Source organism: Pelophylax lessonae, assembly GCF_965119305.1.
Source record: "Pelophylax lessonae genome assembly, chromosome: 5".
NCBI classification, from domain to species: Eukaryota; Metazoa; Chordata; class Amphibia; order Anura; family Ranidae; genus Pelophylax; species Pelophylax lessonae.
Genome location: NC_138772.1, coordinates 465,375,149 through 465,392,837, shown reverse-complemented (window position 1 = coordinate 465,392,837; position 17,689 = coordinate 465,375,149). Strand labels below are relative to the sequence as shown.

General features: G+C 39.6%; 1 protein-coding gene across 1 annotated transcript in view; it reads right to left on the bottom strand.

Annotated features, from left to right (window-relative positions):
* Positions 1–17,141, bottom strand: part of LOC309556554 (uncharacterized protein) — a 97,772-nt gene extending 80,631 nt beyond the window's left edge. The window contains exons 1-4 of the mRNA XM_082259002.1: positions 16,942–17,141; positions 9,417–9,535; positions 7,883–7,978; positions 3,250–3,312 (exon numbers count right to left, since the gene is read on the bottom strand). Of these exons, the coding sequence (XP_082115128.1) occupies positions 3,250–3,312; positions 7,883–7,978; positions 9,417–9,535; positions 16,942–17,134 (471 nt within the window). The 5' untranslated portion in view covers positions 17,135–17,141. The remainder of the gene's footprint in view (positions 1–3,249; positions 3,313–7,882; positions 7,979–9,416; positions 9,536–16,941) is intronic.
* Between the last annotated feature and the right edge of the window lie 548 nt (positions 17,142–17,689).

Genomic DNA, 17,689 nt, shown 5'->3' with positions numbered 1-17,689 from the left:
GCCAATAGAAAGCACTAGGGAGAGGAGATTAGGAGTGGAGAGCTGCTGTTTTGCCAGAAAACATGTGACAACATGCTTGTAAAATGCTTGAAAAATGCTAATGTTGAGCGTTTTTCTGACATTCTCATTGAAGTCTATGACGCCAATCTTTCTCCAATCTGCCTAAAAGAAGCTCATGTACTTTTTTGAGTGACAGGAGATTTGCTACAAAACGCTCAGATGTGAACAAGTGGCATTGAAATTAATGCTAGAGCAACAAAGAAAGTGCTACAACCCCAAAATCCCATAAGGATAGACAAGATGAGATCAAGACATCTGTGCCCAGGCTCACGTAGTACTGAACATCCAAAATCCAATGAACAGAGTAAAAATCTGGCACCAGGACTTCTTGGCAGTAAAATTGATAAGTATAAATATATAATCTCTCGCGCTAAAATAATAAAAAAAGGATATAGTGCTCAAATATTTTACCATGACCACTATTCCTCATGTATCAGTGAATACACAAAATATATAAATAGATGTGTATATATATATATATATATATATATATATATATATATATATATATATATATATATATGTGTGTGTGTGTGATGCAGCAGTTTAAATCAAATAACTGAAAAAAAAAATGAGTGATACCAGCTCGAAATGAACTAAAACACCAAGCTGCGCAGTAAAAGTGAATACATGTACAAGTTTTAAACCACGTGAAAATAACAATTGTTGTGAAATGACATTCTGTCAATATTATATAGAATCAACAATCTTCAAAGAAAACAGTCCAACAGATCTCTGTGCACAGTTCTGTGAAGAAGATGAATGATGAAATAATATCATATATTAAAAGTCCTGTGATTAAAAGTAGTTGGGTCACTGTGAATCCACCACTAATGTGACAACCACTCTCATCAGCTGGCAACTCACCAAAAAATGATTGTCCCCCCCATTCTCATGGTATGGGCTCATGCGCAGTGGGGAATATATTACAGCAGTCCTCTTTAGATCAACATCAACGGCAATTTAGTGGTGGATTCACGGTGACCCAACTACTTTTAGTCATGGGACTCTTAATATATGATATTATTTCATCATTCATCTTCTTCACAGAACTGTGCAATTATTTTCACATGGTTTAAAACTTGTACATGTATTCACTTTTACTGCATAGCTTGGTGTTTTAGTTCATTTAGAACTGGTATCATTCTTTTTTTTTTTTCAATAAAATTGATATCTTCATTGAATCCATCAAATCATAAAAAGGAATCAATTCCTAAAAATGTACGTGTTTCAGCCTCCTACATAGGCCTTAGGCATGACTCTCGTCCAGCCGCATCTGGAGTATGCCATCCAGTTCTGGGCACCGGTCCTCAGGAAGGATGTGCCAGAGAAGGGCAACAAAGCTAATAAAGGGACTGGAGGATCTCAGCTATGAGGAAAGGCTGCAAGCATTAAACTTATTCTCTTTGGAGAAGAGATGCTTGAGAGGGGATATGATATTAATGTACAAATACCATACTGGTGACCCTAGCATAGGGAACAAACTATTCAGTGAAAAGGAATACAAAAGGACTCGCGGCCATTCGCAAAAATTAGAAGAAAAGCTGTTTAACCTTATACTGTATACAGTGGCGTAGCGTGGGGGGTGCTGGGGGGGCCAGCCGCACCGGGCGCAAAATCTGGGGGGGCGCATCCCGCGCCAGTGTCACTTAAACAGTCATAAAAAAAAATGTTCCCGGCCGGCCCGACGTGCTCCTGAGGCGCCTTAGATTTCAAAATGGCGCCGCCCGGCGCCAACATGTCACTGCGCATGTGCCGCTTCCGCTTGGGAAAGGCTGTACACGTTCGGCTATTCCTGGTTTGTGTAATTGTCAGTATAGTAATTAGGTAGGTCAGTGTAGTGGTCAGTTAAATAGTCAGGTAGGTCTGTGTAGTGGTGAGGTAGGTCAGTGTAGGTGTCAGTATAGTAATTAGGTAGGTTAGTGTAGTGATCAGGTAGGTGGTCAGTGTAGATGTCAGTATAGAAATTAGGTAGGTCAGTGTAGTGATCAGGTTGGTTAGTGCAGGAATAAGGTAGGTCAGTGTAGGAATAAGATAGGTCAGTGTAAGTGTCTGTGTAGTGGTCAGGTAGGTTTGTGTAGGTCTCAGTATGGTAATCAGGTAGGTCAGTGTAGGAATAAGGTAGGTCTGTGTAGTGGTCAGCTAGGTCAGTGTAGGTGTCAGTGTAGTGGTCTAGTAGACTTGTGTAGGGGGCGCAAATTACTTACCTTGCCCCGGGCGCTGACAACCCACGCTACGCCACTGACTGTATAAAGGGTTCTATATCGTCAGAGCGGTAAGGATGTGGAACTCTCTTCCACAAGCAGTGGTATCAGCAAGGAGCATTGATAGTTTCAAAAAACTATTAGATGGGCACCTTAACGACCACAATATACAGGGGTATACAATGTACTATTGACATAAACACTTATACACACACTCATCATAGGTTGAACTGGATGGACTGGTGTCTTTTTTTAGCCTCACTTAACTATATAACCTTTGGAAAGGTGAACTTAGCTCATAAAACAAAAGCAACTACTACTTTTTATTCAATATTTGACTCTAAGCTCAATGTATATAAGGCATACCTCCCAACCTTTTGAGATGGGAACGAGGGACACCTATAGGCAAAAGTATGTAGGTATAAGACAAACCCTTGCCACGCCCTCTTAAAGGAGAATTAAACAAAATAAAATATTAGTTAAACCCCCACGTGTTTTTTTTTTTTAAATTGCTACTGTTTCTATATACTGGCTTTTAAAATTTACAGTTGCAGAAATTTAGAATATAACTATATAGATTAGACCAAAATGAGGGACACATGAGGAGGAAAGAGGGACAGAGGGACTTTGCTTCAAATCAAGGACAGTTAAGAGCTAAGCATAGGGTTCCAAAATCAGTAAGCTTGCACAGGTCACCAGGCATGACATGGCAGTAGCAAAGCCTCCTGGGGCAAAGGTTGTGCAACTGTGAATTCGACTTTAGTGCAAGAAAAAGCACTTTAAAAAATGAACCTTTCCTCCTTTTATAAAGATAAATAAAATGGACTGTTAAAAAAATGTAAGAATTTTTCATTTTCATTAGGCCTATGATTTTGGAAGGCTCCAGATACTGTGCATATGCATATGTGCCTTATGGGGAATGTGGTTCTTAGCAGCCAGACTAAAGTATGATTGTTCCATCTGGTGTTTCTGTTATACTGTATACCTTTGTTTTTACTTTGTCCAAGTTAACAATTATATTTTGTAGTACAGGATTTGGTTCTCCAATCTGCAATAAAACACAGATACAGACACTGGTTGTAATTAAAGCAGTGTGATAGCCATCATTACTGAAGCACATGAAAGAACATAAAAAAATGACCCAATCTGAACTATGATCTGCAGATAAAAGTCATCAATTTAATTAACTAATGTTTTACCAACATGTTTACTTTTTCTGCATGATAAAATGATTTTTTTATGTTGTGCACTTTGATCCCTCTTTGAATCAATGCGGTTACCAGATTAATGCTTTTTTCCTCCATTATCAAATAAGGTCAAATCAGTCAAGCTGGCCATACATTAGTCTTTTTTTTTTTTTTTCGTTCTACCATTGGGTTGAACAAAAGAAAATGACTTGACTCCCCATCCACACACTTGATGTGGATGGGGGAATCACTACCACTGAGCCTTTGTATTCTCCGGGTCCTTTCAAACGCCTGCGATCCACTTGTTCAGCAGGGGATCTGACCTCTGATCCCCGCTGAGCAGGCGTATGACAGCCTGCTCTCCTCTATGGACGGTCAGCTATAAACCCCCAATTGCCACCTGTTCTTCTGGATGGAAGGGGGACCGGTCCCCATCCATCTGATTTTAGCGGATTGGATTGGATGTAGGCAGGTATAAATGGAGACACATGCCCATTTACATCCGCCATTCAATAGAAGAAAATGGAGGTTCTAATAGGGTCCACCTGAAAAACGGACAGGCGAACCCAATCAGAATGTTTGTGTGAAAGGGGCCTGACAGAGTGTAAACTTCCCCACCCTCAGAATACGCAGCTATGATCGAGAGAAAATTTTCCAACAGGCGTTGTACAAAAGATGGATCGACTAGATCAGTGATGGCAAAGCTTGGCACCCCAGATGTTTTGGAACTACATTTCCCATGATGCTCAACTGCACTGCAGTCAACCGCAGAGCATCATGGGAAATGTAGTTCCAAAACATCTGGGGTGCCAAGGTTCGCCATCACTGGACTAGATCAACCAGCCTGTCCATATATCAATTGAAATTTGTTCAGTCCCCTGATATACCAACCAATTTTCTTTCCAAGTCATGACCGGCTTAACTGTGTACTGTTTTAGAATATGTCTGTTGATAAACAGCTTCTTCAAGGTATAACTGTTACTGCAGATCTGAGACTACAACATAAAACATTTTACAGATAAATTCGCCAAGCACATACCTTCTTACCCTTTTCCCTCCCTCCAACCCTATGCTCCAACTTTCTGCCTCTTCTTTCCTCTACCAGACCAGTAGAGGACAATCCCCAACCTAAGCAGAGGACCATTTTCTCTATATAAGGCCTAAACCTCCACAAACAATCTGGGAAAAATGCAGTAACAAATATAAGATCTTCTCAATGCAGGATGACTACTGTGTGAGACCCGAGCTATCATGATAATGTTTTGTTTTTTTTTTGTTTTTTAACCACTTGTCTACTGGGCACTTAAACCCTCTTTCTGCCGAGGCCAATTCTCAGCTTTCAGCGCTGTTGCATTTTGAATGACAATTGCGCAGTCATGCAACACTGTACCCAAATGACATTTTTATAATTTTTTCGAACAAATAGAGCTTTCTTTTGGTGGTATTTGATCACTACTGGGGTTTTTATTTTTCGCTGAACAAACAAAAAAAACGAAAATTTTGAAAAAAATAAATAAAAAAACTGTTTATATAGTTTAGAATTTATTGGAAGGTTGGGAAGGAAGGATTTTCCGGCACATAGATTCTTTAAAAAATCAATTTTATTCAAATAACATAACACAAAAAGCAATCATGAGAAACACACAAAACATATAAACAAACAAAACAGAAAATATTGATTAAAAATTGACTGGAGCCAAAATGGGTTAACCAGTCAAAAATGAATAACATACAGCAGTTCTATTTGATGTAATCATACACATATTCATATTATTAGTCACAAAATGCGACTACATGTACATATTTATATACTTAGAAACGTGATGACAGAAATTAGTAGTACGCTTGATCAGGTTGCTCTACATGTTTCGCCTCATAAAGAAGCTTCATCTGGAGCCTGCTTGTGATCAAAGAAAATGGTTCTGTATAATTGTTATGCAGGACAACTGTCACCGCAGACAAATGGTAATGAATAACGAAGGGACAATCATGGATAGGTACAGAGCTCGGTATATATAGAGAGAAGATTAACCCAGGGGTAGTGGAGCCTGGGAGCCACCAAACAAATTGTACTATGGAAGCATCTCTCCATATATTACATGGAGGAAGGCCATGTGGATATGCCAACAGGTGTTAGTATGTCAAAATCCTTTCATTGGCTCTGTCCTAAAGTTCCATGATGTCTCCTCCGGATGGGGAACCGCCGCCATTCATGGCGGCGGTTCCCCATCCGGAGGAGACATCATGGAACTTTAGGACAGAGCCAATGAAAGGATTTTGACATACTAACACCTGTTGGCATATCCACATGGCCTTCCTCCATGTAATATATGGAGAGATGCTTCCATAGTACAATTTGTTTGGTGGCTCCCAGGCTCCACTACCCCTGGGTTAATCTTCTCTCTATATATACCGAGCTCTGTACCTATCCATGATTGTCCCTTCGTTATTCATTACCATTTGTCTGCGGTGACAGTTGTCCTGCATAACAATTATACAGAACCATTTTCTTTGATCACAAGCAGGCTCCAGATGAAGCTTCTTTATGAGGCGAAACATGTAGAGCAACCTGATCAAGCGTACTACTAATTTCTGTCATCACGTTTCTAAGTATATAAATATGTACATGTAGTCGCATTTTGTGACTAATAATATGAATATGTGTATGATTACATCAAATAGAACTGCTGTATGTTATTCATTTTTGACTGGTTAACCCATTTTGGCTCCAGTCAATTTTTAATCAATATTTTCTGTTTTGTTTGTTTATATGTTTTGTGTGTTTCTCATGATTGCTTTTTGTGTTATGTTATTTGAATAAAATTGATTTTTTAAAGAATCTATGTGCCGGAAAATCCTTCCTTCCCAACCTTCCAATAAATTCTATGCAAAATTTGAGGATTGGCACCTTTAACAGTAACTTAGATGCTCAGATGGCTGCTATCTGATTGCATTATTATCAAACGATGTTTATATAGTTTGTTATAAAATTTTGAAAACAGGTAATTTTTCTCCTTCATTGATGTGCGCTGATGAGGCTGCACTGATGGCCACTGATAGGCTGCACTGATAGACTGCACTGATGGGCACTGATAGGCGACACTGATGGGCACTGATAGACGACACTGATGAGCACTAAGGCGGCACTGATAAGGCGGCACTGGTGGGAACTGATAGGTGGCACTGATGGGTGACACGGATGGGCGGCACTGAAGGACACTGGTAGGTGGCACTGAAGGGCACTAATAGGTGGCACTGATAGGTGGCATTTAGGGCACTGATGGGCACTAATAGGTGGCACTGATGGGCACTGATGGGTGGCACTGATAGATGGCATTTAGGGCACTGATGGGCATTAATAGGTGGCACTGAGGGGCACTGATAGATGGCACTGATGGCTGGTACTGATGGGCAATGATAGGCACTGGTAGGTGACACTGATAGGCAGCGCTGATGATGGGGCACTGATAGGTGGCACTTGATGGGCACTGGTAGGTGGCACTGGTGGGCACTAGTTGGCACTGATAGGTGGCACTGGTGGGCACAGATGCTCCTCTCCTCTTCGGGACCGATGTCCCTCTGACCGATGTCCCCTCTGTGTTTGCCTGTAATCGTTTTTCCCCTTTCCACTCTGTTGCTAGGAGGTGCTCTATGTAATTACTCTCCCCCTTCTTTTTCATGCTTTAGCTTTCATTTGCCACATGTACTGTATTCTGCAGGAACTACACACACTATGGGATTGATTTCCTAAAGGCAAATAGACTATGCACTTTGCTAAGTGCAGTTGCTCCAGGACTTAGTAAATGAGGTAAAGCTGCATTTGCAAAGTATACCCAATCACGTGCAAGGAAAATAATTTTACTTGCACATGATTGGATGATGGAAATCAGCAGAGCTTCTGCTCATTTGCTCATTTACTAAGCTCTGGAGCAACTGCTCTTGTAGAGTGCAACTGTACTTTGCAAAGAGCACAGTCTTTTTGCCTATAGTAGATCAACCCTTAAGATTTGTTTACCTATCTGATGTTTATCTGTTATAAACTGCACAAGTCTTGGATTAAAGCCTTTACGACCTGCAAGATGTCATTTAGATCAAGTAACTGTCTGCCAAGATACTGAGACTATAAGTTAAGCTACCCCACAACATCTGGATCAGTTATAGAGATCACACTTTCAGTGCTTCGATTGACGAAGCAGAACAGGCACTATTTATATCTTTCAGGGCCCAGAGTCTGTGTTCCAGTCCTTGCACGTATGCCAGGCCAACCATAGGGAGTAATGCCTAATCTATAATTACTATAGCTCATATATGCAAAGACTATAAGATAGGTCTTAGCGTTGTAGTCTTTGAGAGATAACACTTTAGCTGTGCAAGAGTACATCCATATGTCTAGTTTAGTGTCAGTAATCAAACAGATTAAGTTATATATACCTTTAATAGCACTCCTATTACAGCCAAACCGTCCGGATGTTTAGTGGCTTCCTCAAAGGATGAATATCTTTTTGAATTCCAGTGAACGATATGCAGCTTGGTGAATAAAAAAAAAAAAAAAAAAGAAACAATATATGTACAAATTATTTATATGAAAGAATTCTATCCATGTACAGTTTGGTTACAAACAATAAATTATACTTAGTTTGAAATGCAATATTGTATATTAGGGTACTACAATACAATACGTTATTATTATTGTTAGTATTACTGTTATCATCATACCTGTGGACCCCTCTATTGTAACATTAATAATAGCAATAGGGCCAGTTTACTTCTTCCCCATCAAGAATAAGATTTAAAGTGTCACCATATGATGGCACTATGGACACTAGGGTACATCTGTGCCTCGTCCTAATTGCATAGATATTCTCAAGGTGGACTTTACTTGCACAACCACATGACACAATGTCGTAAAAACTACTGATATGATTCCAACTTTTCTAGATCTAGAGTGGAGCTGTTTTGAAACAGGACAATGTTTGAAGATGAAAAATGACCACTTGATAATTGGAGGGACAGAGATTTGCCCAGTCTGGTTCTGCCTGAAACCCCTTTTCTGCTACCTCCATGTAACTTTTATAATATTCCTGTTCCCATACTGGATCCTGGTAAGGAGATATATATATATATATATATACATTTTATATTGAGTATTGTGTGACTAATTAATTACAAATCCTTATGGATGCTAGTGGACTATTTATTTACATATATATATATATATATGTCTATATACTTGTATAGGTGTGAAGATCCACCTTAAATATCCCCCCACCGCCATCTAGTCTGGGCTCTGACGCACGGTGATCCTCCGCTGTAGCTTTCTACCTGATTTTGTTTTTGGATTATCGAATGTAATTTGCAACATGTGATCGATTATCGGTAAGAGATTAGATAAGGTTATATGTATGCGCACTCCGGTGCGGCGTTTTCCGCACACCTGTGTGCATTACTAGAGCATTGTTTCATTTGGGCTATTTTGCATGAATCCTTATGCATATTCCCCTTTCTTTCTTTTCTATTGAGAATTACGTTTGCGATATTCTCCAGAAGAAGCGCAATAGCGCCAAACATGTAGAAAACATTATTTTTGGGGAAAAAAAAAGAAAACATTATCGTGTACCAGTGAATCCACCACCACCGTTGGAAATATATCATCAAAAAACCTCTGTTACCATGTGGTTCTAATTCTGGAACAAATGGTTTCTGGTTATGTGTAGCATCGTGTATGGTGTGGTATGGTGAAGGTCACATACAACTACTTGAGTCACTCTCCTTGCATAACATTTTTTATACAACAATGCTTTTTTGTATATGTGTCTTTAAAATGTCAAATTCTTTTCATATATTTTGAGTAAAAATTTATAGTTTTTTACGACATTGTGTCATGTGGTTGTGCCAGTAAAGTCCACCTTGAGAATATCTCTAGTTATTTTTCCCCTACTTCTTCCCCATACCTGAACCATCTTACCTCAGCAGGATACGTTTGGCCATCTATTACATGCTCAGATCCATCTCTATCTGATGTTCCCCAGTGAAAATGGAATTGCCGTAAGCGATAATGGCTAGTCAGTGGCCCTTCACTCAGTACTACAAGAGACAAAGATCAATCGCTTCTGTTACAGCAGCACACATTTTAGAGAACATGTAACAGATATGAAGCATCATATTTAAGGCTAAAATAAAGTGCAATTCTTAGAATCATGACAAATCAATATGTGAAATGTCAGTTATTTCCAGGAAACTTTATTCTAAGCTAAAACCAGTTCTTTGAATTCCACTGCAACAGGACACCAGAGAGGTTCTCACACGTAGGCTGAGTGTGTCTACTTCTTAAATATGATGGGTGTAACTTCTTATTTTTCTGCTTGATGTATTGCCAATCAGAACCAAATGTCACCAATGGAAAATCGCAGATGCTGGAGTAGGTTGGTGACCTGCTTCCATACTGCCAGTGGGTGGATCTCTGCTTTTCCAAGCCCAAGTTCCCTACTCCAGCTCCCTGGCATCTGCGATTTTCCACTGTCCCTGAAAGTCCCTTTTTCCACTAAGAGGGGTGCTTGGATGGGAATTGTTAAAGAGGCCCACCTCGTCATCTCGGATTCCACTGTCAGATTCAGACCCTTAATGAGGTATTCTATATACACAGAAGCTGCTTCATCATAGAAAACATATTATATTCAACATCAGTGGAAAAGAATACAGCAAAAAACCTCTAATATTGAGGATCGGCGTAAAATACCGTTTTATCTAAAATTGGTCAGCTAAAAGCACGGATACTTGTGCATTCTGTTGGAAAACTATCTGATCTTAGAGCATTAGATTCTTTGTGCCTTTCCTTTCTATGGCCGGTATCTATTTCTGGGGAGAGTTGAACCTGCCTTGGGAATACTCGTAGATGTCCTAATGAAGATCCTCTACACTACCTTTTGACCCTTGTGGGGTAAAGCTGTGTCTGGCCCGGGTTGATTCTTGGGTCAGTGTTTAAGGTGAGAGGCTTTGTTTTCTGGTAGCGGTGAAGTGGAGCACATCACGGATTTGCAGTGGGGATCACAGATGTGAAGATTTGCTCTCACGAGTCACTCATCCAATTTATCACATTTTTGGACACTGGAAGCACCTATATTGATTATATTGTTTAATTTATTGTTGTGTTTTTTTCTGGCGCAGCACTGTCTTTAGGTTTAGATTTTGATTGTGGAGTGAATAACACTGTTTTGTGTTCGCAGCCAGACACTCTAAGATTTATACACTGTGAGCACGGTATCAATTAATACAACACGAGTCATTTTAATTTATATCATTTTTTATCACTATTGCGCTGATAGTTTTACACTTTTATATTTTTTTAATCTATAAATAAAACCCTGTCTAAAAATGATATTTATTTAGGACCTCATGTTTCAAAATGTTCTTACTAAGGGCTCATTTACAGCATTATGATGCATGTCATGACCAGAATTACAACATGTATTGTGATGCATTGCAATGCATAATTAATTGCACTATAAAACACACAGGTGGTTACTGTATGCTCTGTGTGTTGCGTTGCTCTATGCTGCATAAAAATCACGCACGGTCTATTTTTTATTACTCTTTATTTACAAGAATTTCAACATGACAGGATAGAAAGTCCAGTTTCACCAACGTAGTACAGTAATCCCCCGCTACATCGCGGTTCAGTTTTTGCGGTCCCGGTAATTCGCGGTTTTTTTTGTAATGTTATTTTACTATATAAATCATTAAAAATGAAAGATTTTTGTGTTTTTCATAGCTCTTGCTCTGTCTCTAAGTATCTTTTATGTGTTTAAATGAGTTTCTATTGTTTTAAAAGTGTGTTTAAAGACCTTAAAATGCTTCTACACGTACAGTGACAGTAAAAAAATCATGCCTACAATGCATTTTAATAGGGTTTTTCTATTTCGCGGAATTTCACTTTTCGCGGCTGGGTCCGGAACGTAACCCCCGCAATGGAGGGGGGTTTACTGTACAAGCATATAGAAGGCCTAATACACAAGCATTCCTGTTCAAGTAAACAACCTGAGAAAACAAGATATCATTCCCGCTTTTCTTCAATGTTTAAACATGAATAGGCAAAGTTGGCGTTCAGACTCCCACTCAGTCCTTGAAACTTGAAAGGAGAAACTGAAAAGAAGTAGAACACAGACATAAAGATAGGGAAAAGTAAAAGGGGAGACAAACAAAGGAAGGGGGGAAGGAAGGGGGCATCCCGGTATGTTGCCTTTCACGCTGTATCTGCAAACATAAGGTGTAGGGCCAGCAACATCATGTATACCCAAGAGCTCCAAGAGCATGTAAACATTGTGCAATAGAACCATGTGCGCCTAAACCTTTCATTCTTCCCTTTAAGCGTAGCAGGAATGCTTTCCATATGGTGTCTTTCAGTAATCTTAGAAAGTCACAGTGCACGTGTCGGGGATCTCCTGTTTCCAGAGGGCAGGAATGCATGCCTTTGCTGCATTCATAAGATGACTTAGCATCGTTTTCTTGTATCTATGTCTAGCAGGGATTTTGCTGGATCACTCCCAAGGTCACAGTCAATCAACTGTTTAATGATGGTCCTCACCCGGACCAAAAACCCTAGCATTTATCACATGTCCATAAAATATGAAGAAGTATGCCAACTTCTTTACCGCAGTGCCGACTGATGTTAGATGGGGAAATATTTTACATAGAACCAACGGGACTTTATACCATCTGGTCAGGACCTTTTTACACAGCTCCTAACATTTATTCCCTATAGAGGAGTATTGTATGAAATAAAAGATATTCTCCTGTTTAGCAAGGCTCGAGCTCCCTTTCACATTTAGGCAGGAATGGTCACGTAAATTGGCTGATGGCTGGATCAAAAGTTTGTATGGATCTATTTTTTTTATGCATTGACAGCTCATTTAATTTATATGGGCTACCTAAAACCACCACAATGCACAAAACTCCATGTAGCATGCTGCGTTTTGGTGTGAATGGGCCCTAAGGTTTGTAGATATTTTCCCATTAAATCAGATTCAAACGTTAAGGGCTGATTCACATTGATTCACACGGGAATGCAGTCATTATTCCTGTGTGATTCCTATGCTGAGATCACAATAGATCACACCAAAAGTAGTGTATGCAAGAAGAGCATGTTTACTATGCAAATTACATTTTCACGTGACCTAATGAATGAGGAAAGCTTAGTGAAAATTAACCTTTCAAAGAATACCCAATCATCTATAAAGAACATTAAAAAAAAATAAGATTTTTGTTGAAGCTCTGCCAGGGTGGATTTGATTTAAATCAAGTCAATTTAAATCAGGATTTAAATCACTAGTAAAAAGGATTGATTTAAATCAACTTGATTTAAATCATAAGGGCAACTGTCATCCTCCTCTGACCCACTGTTGACTCACCGACAGTCCAATTCACTTTATTGGTGATGCAGCAGTGACACAACAAGGTGAGGAACGTGGCAGCAGCAGGTGAGTGGATGCCCACTAACAAGCGCTGCCATGATGGATCTGAAATGACAGGTGCTCTTTAAATGTAAGGACTTATTCTTGCTGGTAGTTAGAATCTTTATATTTAGTTTGTAAAATAGCGATATCAGAACCAATGTAATCATACAGTTTGTAGTGTACATAGATTTGCAAAACAATGGGATAAAGGAATATTCCTGAACTTTGTTTTATCTTATGGTTACTGTGAAATTGTGTGAATGCATCAATGCAGTGCATGTTATTTGTGTATTCTATTGCAGTGCATGTTATATTGCAGAGTTTGGATTCAGTGAATGAGTTTACCAAAAATGTAAATATTGCAGAATATACAGCCTCATGCTATATAACTAAGCTGAATAAACTAAATTAATAATGTATCTTATATAGAAAACTATCCTTACATTTGCATTTTATTAAAATAAACTTGATAAAAAAAATCAGATTTAAATAAAAAAAGATACGATTTGAATAAAAAAAAAAAATAGATTTTTTCAATTTTAAAAAAAATCATTGATTTTTTTTTTCTACCCTGAGCTCTGCTGAGTTTTTAATCCAGTTATGTGCAAGAAAAAATCCTTTTTTTTTTTAAATTTTACTTTTTTTTATTTTATTTATTTTCTGTGCACAATATTGAGTATTCTTTGCAAAGTTAAACGATAATTTCTGGCATGGCTATATTATACACATACATTCACATGAAGTCGCACGATTTCAAAGCTGCAGGTCAGTGCGACTTCAGATGTGACTTGGCTAACATCTGTGAAACGCCATGCATAGATGTCTTTGCAAGTCGCACCTAAAATCGCAAAAAAAAGTCCAGGATTTTATTTTCAAATCGGTAAGGGCCTGCAAAGTCGGGGTCGCACCAATTTGAACAGTTCCATTGCCGACAATAGGGTGCGACTTGTGTGATTTGGACCTGTCAAATCGCATGACAAGTCGCACTAGTGTGAACGGGGGCTAAAGGGGAAATGCTGGGACGTCCGATGTAAGTGGGGGCTTTGGTAAGCAGAAACCCCCTTACATCAGTGATCCCCGTTACACCAGAGTCCACTGCAAAAAAATTACAGTGCGCCGCTAAAGTGTTCAGGTTTGGCTTGAAGAGAAGGTGGCAACCCTAAACCTGAACCAATGTAACAATGTATAATATAGCCATGTCTGTAATTACTCTTTAGTTTTCATTTAGTTATACCTCACTCACTAAGCAAAGTAAAAATATACTTTGCAATGTTAACATGCTCTACTCCTTTAGTAAAATGATCCATATATACTATATTACCTAAAGCATTGGAACTTCTGGCTTTACACACACATGAATTTTAATGGCATCCCCGTCTTAGTCCATAGGGTTCAATATTGAGTTGGCCCACTCTTTGCCGCTATAACAGCTTCAACTCTTCTGGGAAGACTGTCCACAAGGCTTAGGAGTGTATCTATGGGAATGTTTGACCATTCTTCCATTTGTGAGGTCAAGCACTGATGTTGGACGAGAAGGCCTGGGTCGCAGTCTCCGCTCTTATTCATCCCAAAGGTGTTCTATCGGGTTGAGGTCAGGACTCTGTGAAGGCCAGTCATCAAGTTTCTCCACCCCAAACTCGCTCATTCATGTCTTTATGGACCTTGCTTCGTGCACTGGTCCAAATCATTTGGTGGAGGGGGGATTATGGCGTGGGGTTGTTTTTCAGGGGTTGGGCTAGACTCCTTAGCTCCAGTGAAGAGAACCCTTAAGGTGTCATCATACCTAGACATTTTGGACAATTTCATGCTCCCAATTTTGTGGGAACAGTTTGAGGATGGCCCCTTCCTGTTCCAACATGACTGTGCATCAGTGCACAAAGCAAGGTCCATAAAGACATGGATGAGCGGGTTTGGGTTGGAGGAACTTGACTGGCCTGCACAGAGTCCTGAACTCAACCCAATAGAACACCTTTGGGATCAATTACAGCAGAGACTGCAAGCCAGGCCTTCTCGTCCAAAATAATTGCCTGACCTCACAAATGCACTTCTGGAAGAATGGTCAAATATTACCATAGACACACTCCCAAACCTTGTGGACAGCCCTCCCAGAAGAGTTGAGACTTGTATAGCTGCAAAGATTGGGCCAACTCAATATTATTATATAGGATTTATATAGCGCTGACATTTTACGCAGTGCTTTACAACTTGAGGGTAGACAGTACAAATACAATACACTTTAATACAGTAGGAATCAGAGGGCCCTTTTCCTTAGAGCTTACAATCTAATATTGAACTTTACGGACTAAGACTGGGATGCCATTAAAGAGGTTGTAAACCCACTTTTTTTACATCTACCTATAAGTAAGACTATATTAAGGCTTACCTATAGGTGCTATAAATATCTCCTAAACATGTACCGTTTAGGAGATATTTACAATGCATGCAGCAGATGACATCATCGGCGCATGCGCTCTGAAGGAACGGCCATCCGTGCCATTCCTTCAGAACCCTATGCCGTGAACGGCGGCTCCCGCGCGCATGTGCGGGAGTGATGTAATCGCGCCTCCGGCCAATCAGATGGCCGGAGGACGCGAACAAGGAAGCAGGGCGGCCGGACATGTCGGCCGCCCTGTTGCTGAGCGGGTGACACTTCGGGGGGCTTCGTTTTTAGGTAAGTATTTCATAATGAGCTAGTATGTGATGCATACTAGCTCATTATGCCTTTGTCTTTACAGGTTTTTTTTCTCTTTTTTTTACGTGCATTTTCTTCCTCTTTAAAGTTTATGAGAGTGTAAAGGCAGGTGTCCCAATACTTTTGGTAATATAGTGTATCTCCAATCTCAGGGACTACTTATTCTATACTGAATTTATTGAAAGGGTACCCAAAAACACTTCTTCTGATAAGAGTCCATAAGGCTGCAATGATGCAGGCAGACATATAAATGCTAAGCAATGGTTTACATCTTGTGACAACACATTGCACATTTCTGCATACCTGCCAACTGTCCCGTTTTCCCCGGGACAATCCCGGCAAATAGGAGCCTGTCCCGGGTAATTTACATTGTCCCTGTTAATCATTTTCAATTTTGTTCCACACAGTGTCGCTCTCACCCCAGCTAGGTGTTGTAGTTCTGGCAGCAGGTTGTCTCTCTCTGGGTGCCCGCTCACTCTTCCCGCCTGTTGCAAATTTAACATGTCACCGGAAGCAGGGTGACAGCATGGTGCATTTTCCGAAATCCGCCAGCAGGGGGAGACAGAGCACCTTCCGACAAGCTGACACTTTAGAATTGCAGGGAATTGTGATGAGAATTTTAAACTTTAGGCAGAAGTAGTGCAGCTGAATGGGAGAATTATTCCAACTCTGCTACTTTGGCCTTAAGTTTTCAATTCCCTTTTCAAATTCCTGTAATTCTCTCTTTATGAAGTAGACCCTATAATCTGATAAGTAGGCGGAGAGTAATTATGCAGAGTGGGCGGAGCTTCAGGGACATGGGTGTGGTAAGTAATTGATAGCTGTGCTGCAAAGTGTCCCTGGAAATTTTTTTCAAATGTTGGCAACTATGATTTCTGCTGCACATAAAAGTGCTATGATAACTGTAACAATACATCACAGCGCCCGTGCACAACAAACACCGGTGCACAGATGCTATGTACACCATACCATGCACCAGCTGGTATGAATAGACCCTTGAGGAGCCATAGCCTGTCCTTCAAACAGCTAAGCACATGCAACACAAATTTTAATATATAGGTTTCTATTACTGGCTGATGAAAGCTGGTGCAGGTTTATTAGGCTTAGCACAAAAAAATCAGTTCTTTCGTAAATGACTTCCTGGATGTCTGTGTTCCTGAGAAATCAGGCAGAAGGACATGTGCAACAAACTATATATAAACCGGTGAGTCAGTCATGCAGACATTTGAGAAATACAGGTTTAACATAATGATAATGGATTGACATCGCCAACTTTTGTAATTAAACATATAACAGCTAAAAAAGAAATACTTACATATTCATTGTTTATTATGGCATTTTAAACCTACCTGACCTATCACTTGAGTCATCAAACTCCACATTGAAGCAATGCCCGACATTAATGATTCTTTTGGAAGTATTTGGATCGTACTGGATGAAGAGGGGCGTTAAAGAAGAATCATACTTGGCTCTTCTAGTCTGAATATTAATCGGGGACTGACGAGGCTGGCACTGCGCAGTGCTGGAGGTACACACTCCCATGTCTGGGTTTCTTCTGCAAAGAAAAAAACAAAACCATTTACTCTGATGCAAATAAATGATTGTCGTTTGAGAGTTTTTTTCTTACAAGGTGTTTAGTAAGCATACATATTATACTCCATTTATAACATCTACAGTACATTCTAAGAGTTATTTATATACCTTATGGCAAATCAATACCATTTCCCTGAGTATGTGCAATGTGGATCCATAAATAGTATATATAGATCGGTCGTCAGAAGACATTTGCCTATAGAAATTTTTTTTTTTAAGCTTCTGAGAAACTGCACCAATAGTGAAATGAGTTTGGCTTTTCAAGTCATATGTCATTGACACAAAGTAAAATTTAACTTAAATTCTGTATATCATTACAAAACTATACGTAGTGACAAGAACTTCAGCCTAGCTTGATTCAAGAACTGAGCTCACCAAAGTCATATGCTTATCACATTGCTTGCACCATGACTTTCACATATATATATATATATATGTATATATATATATATATATATATATACAGGGCTTTTTTTCTCAGACAATAGGTGCAGGAACTCCCCT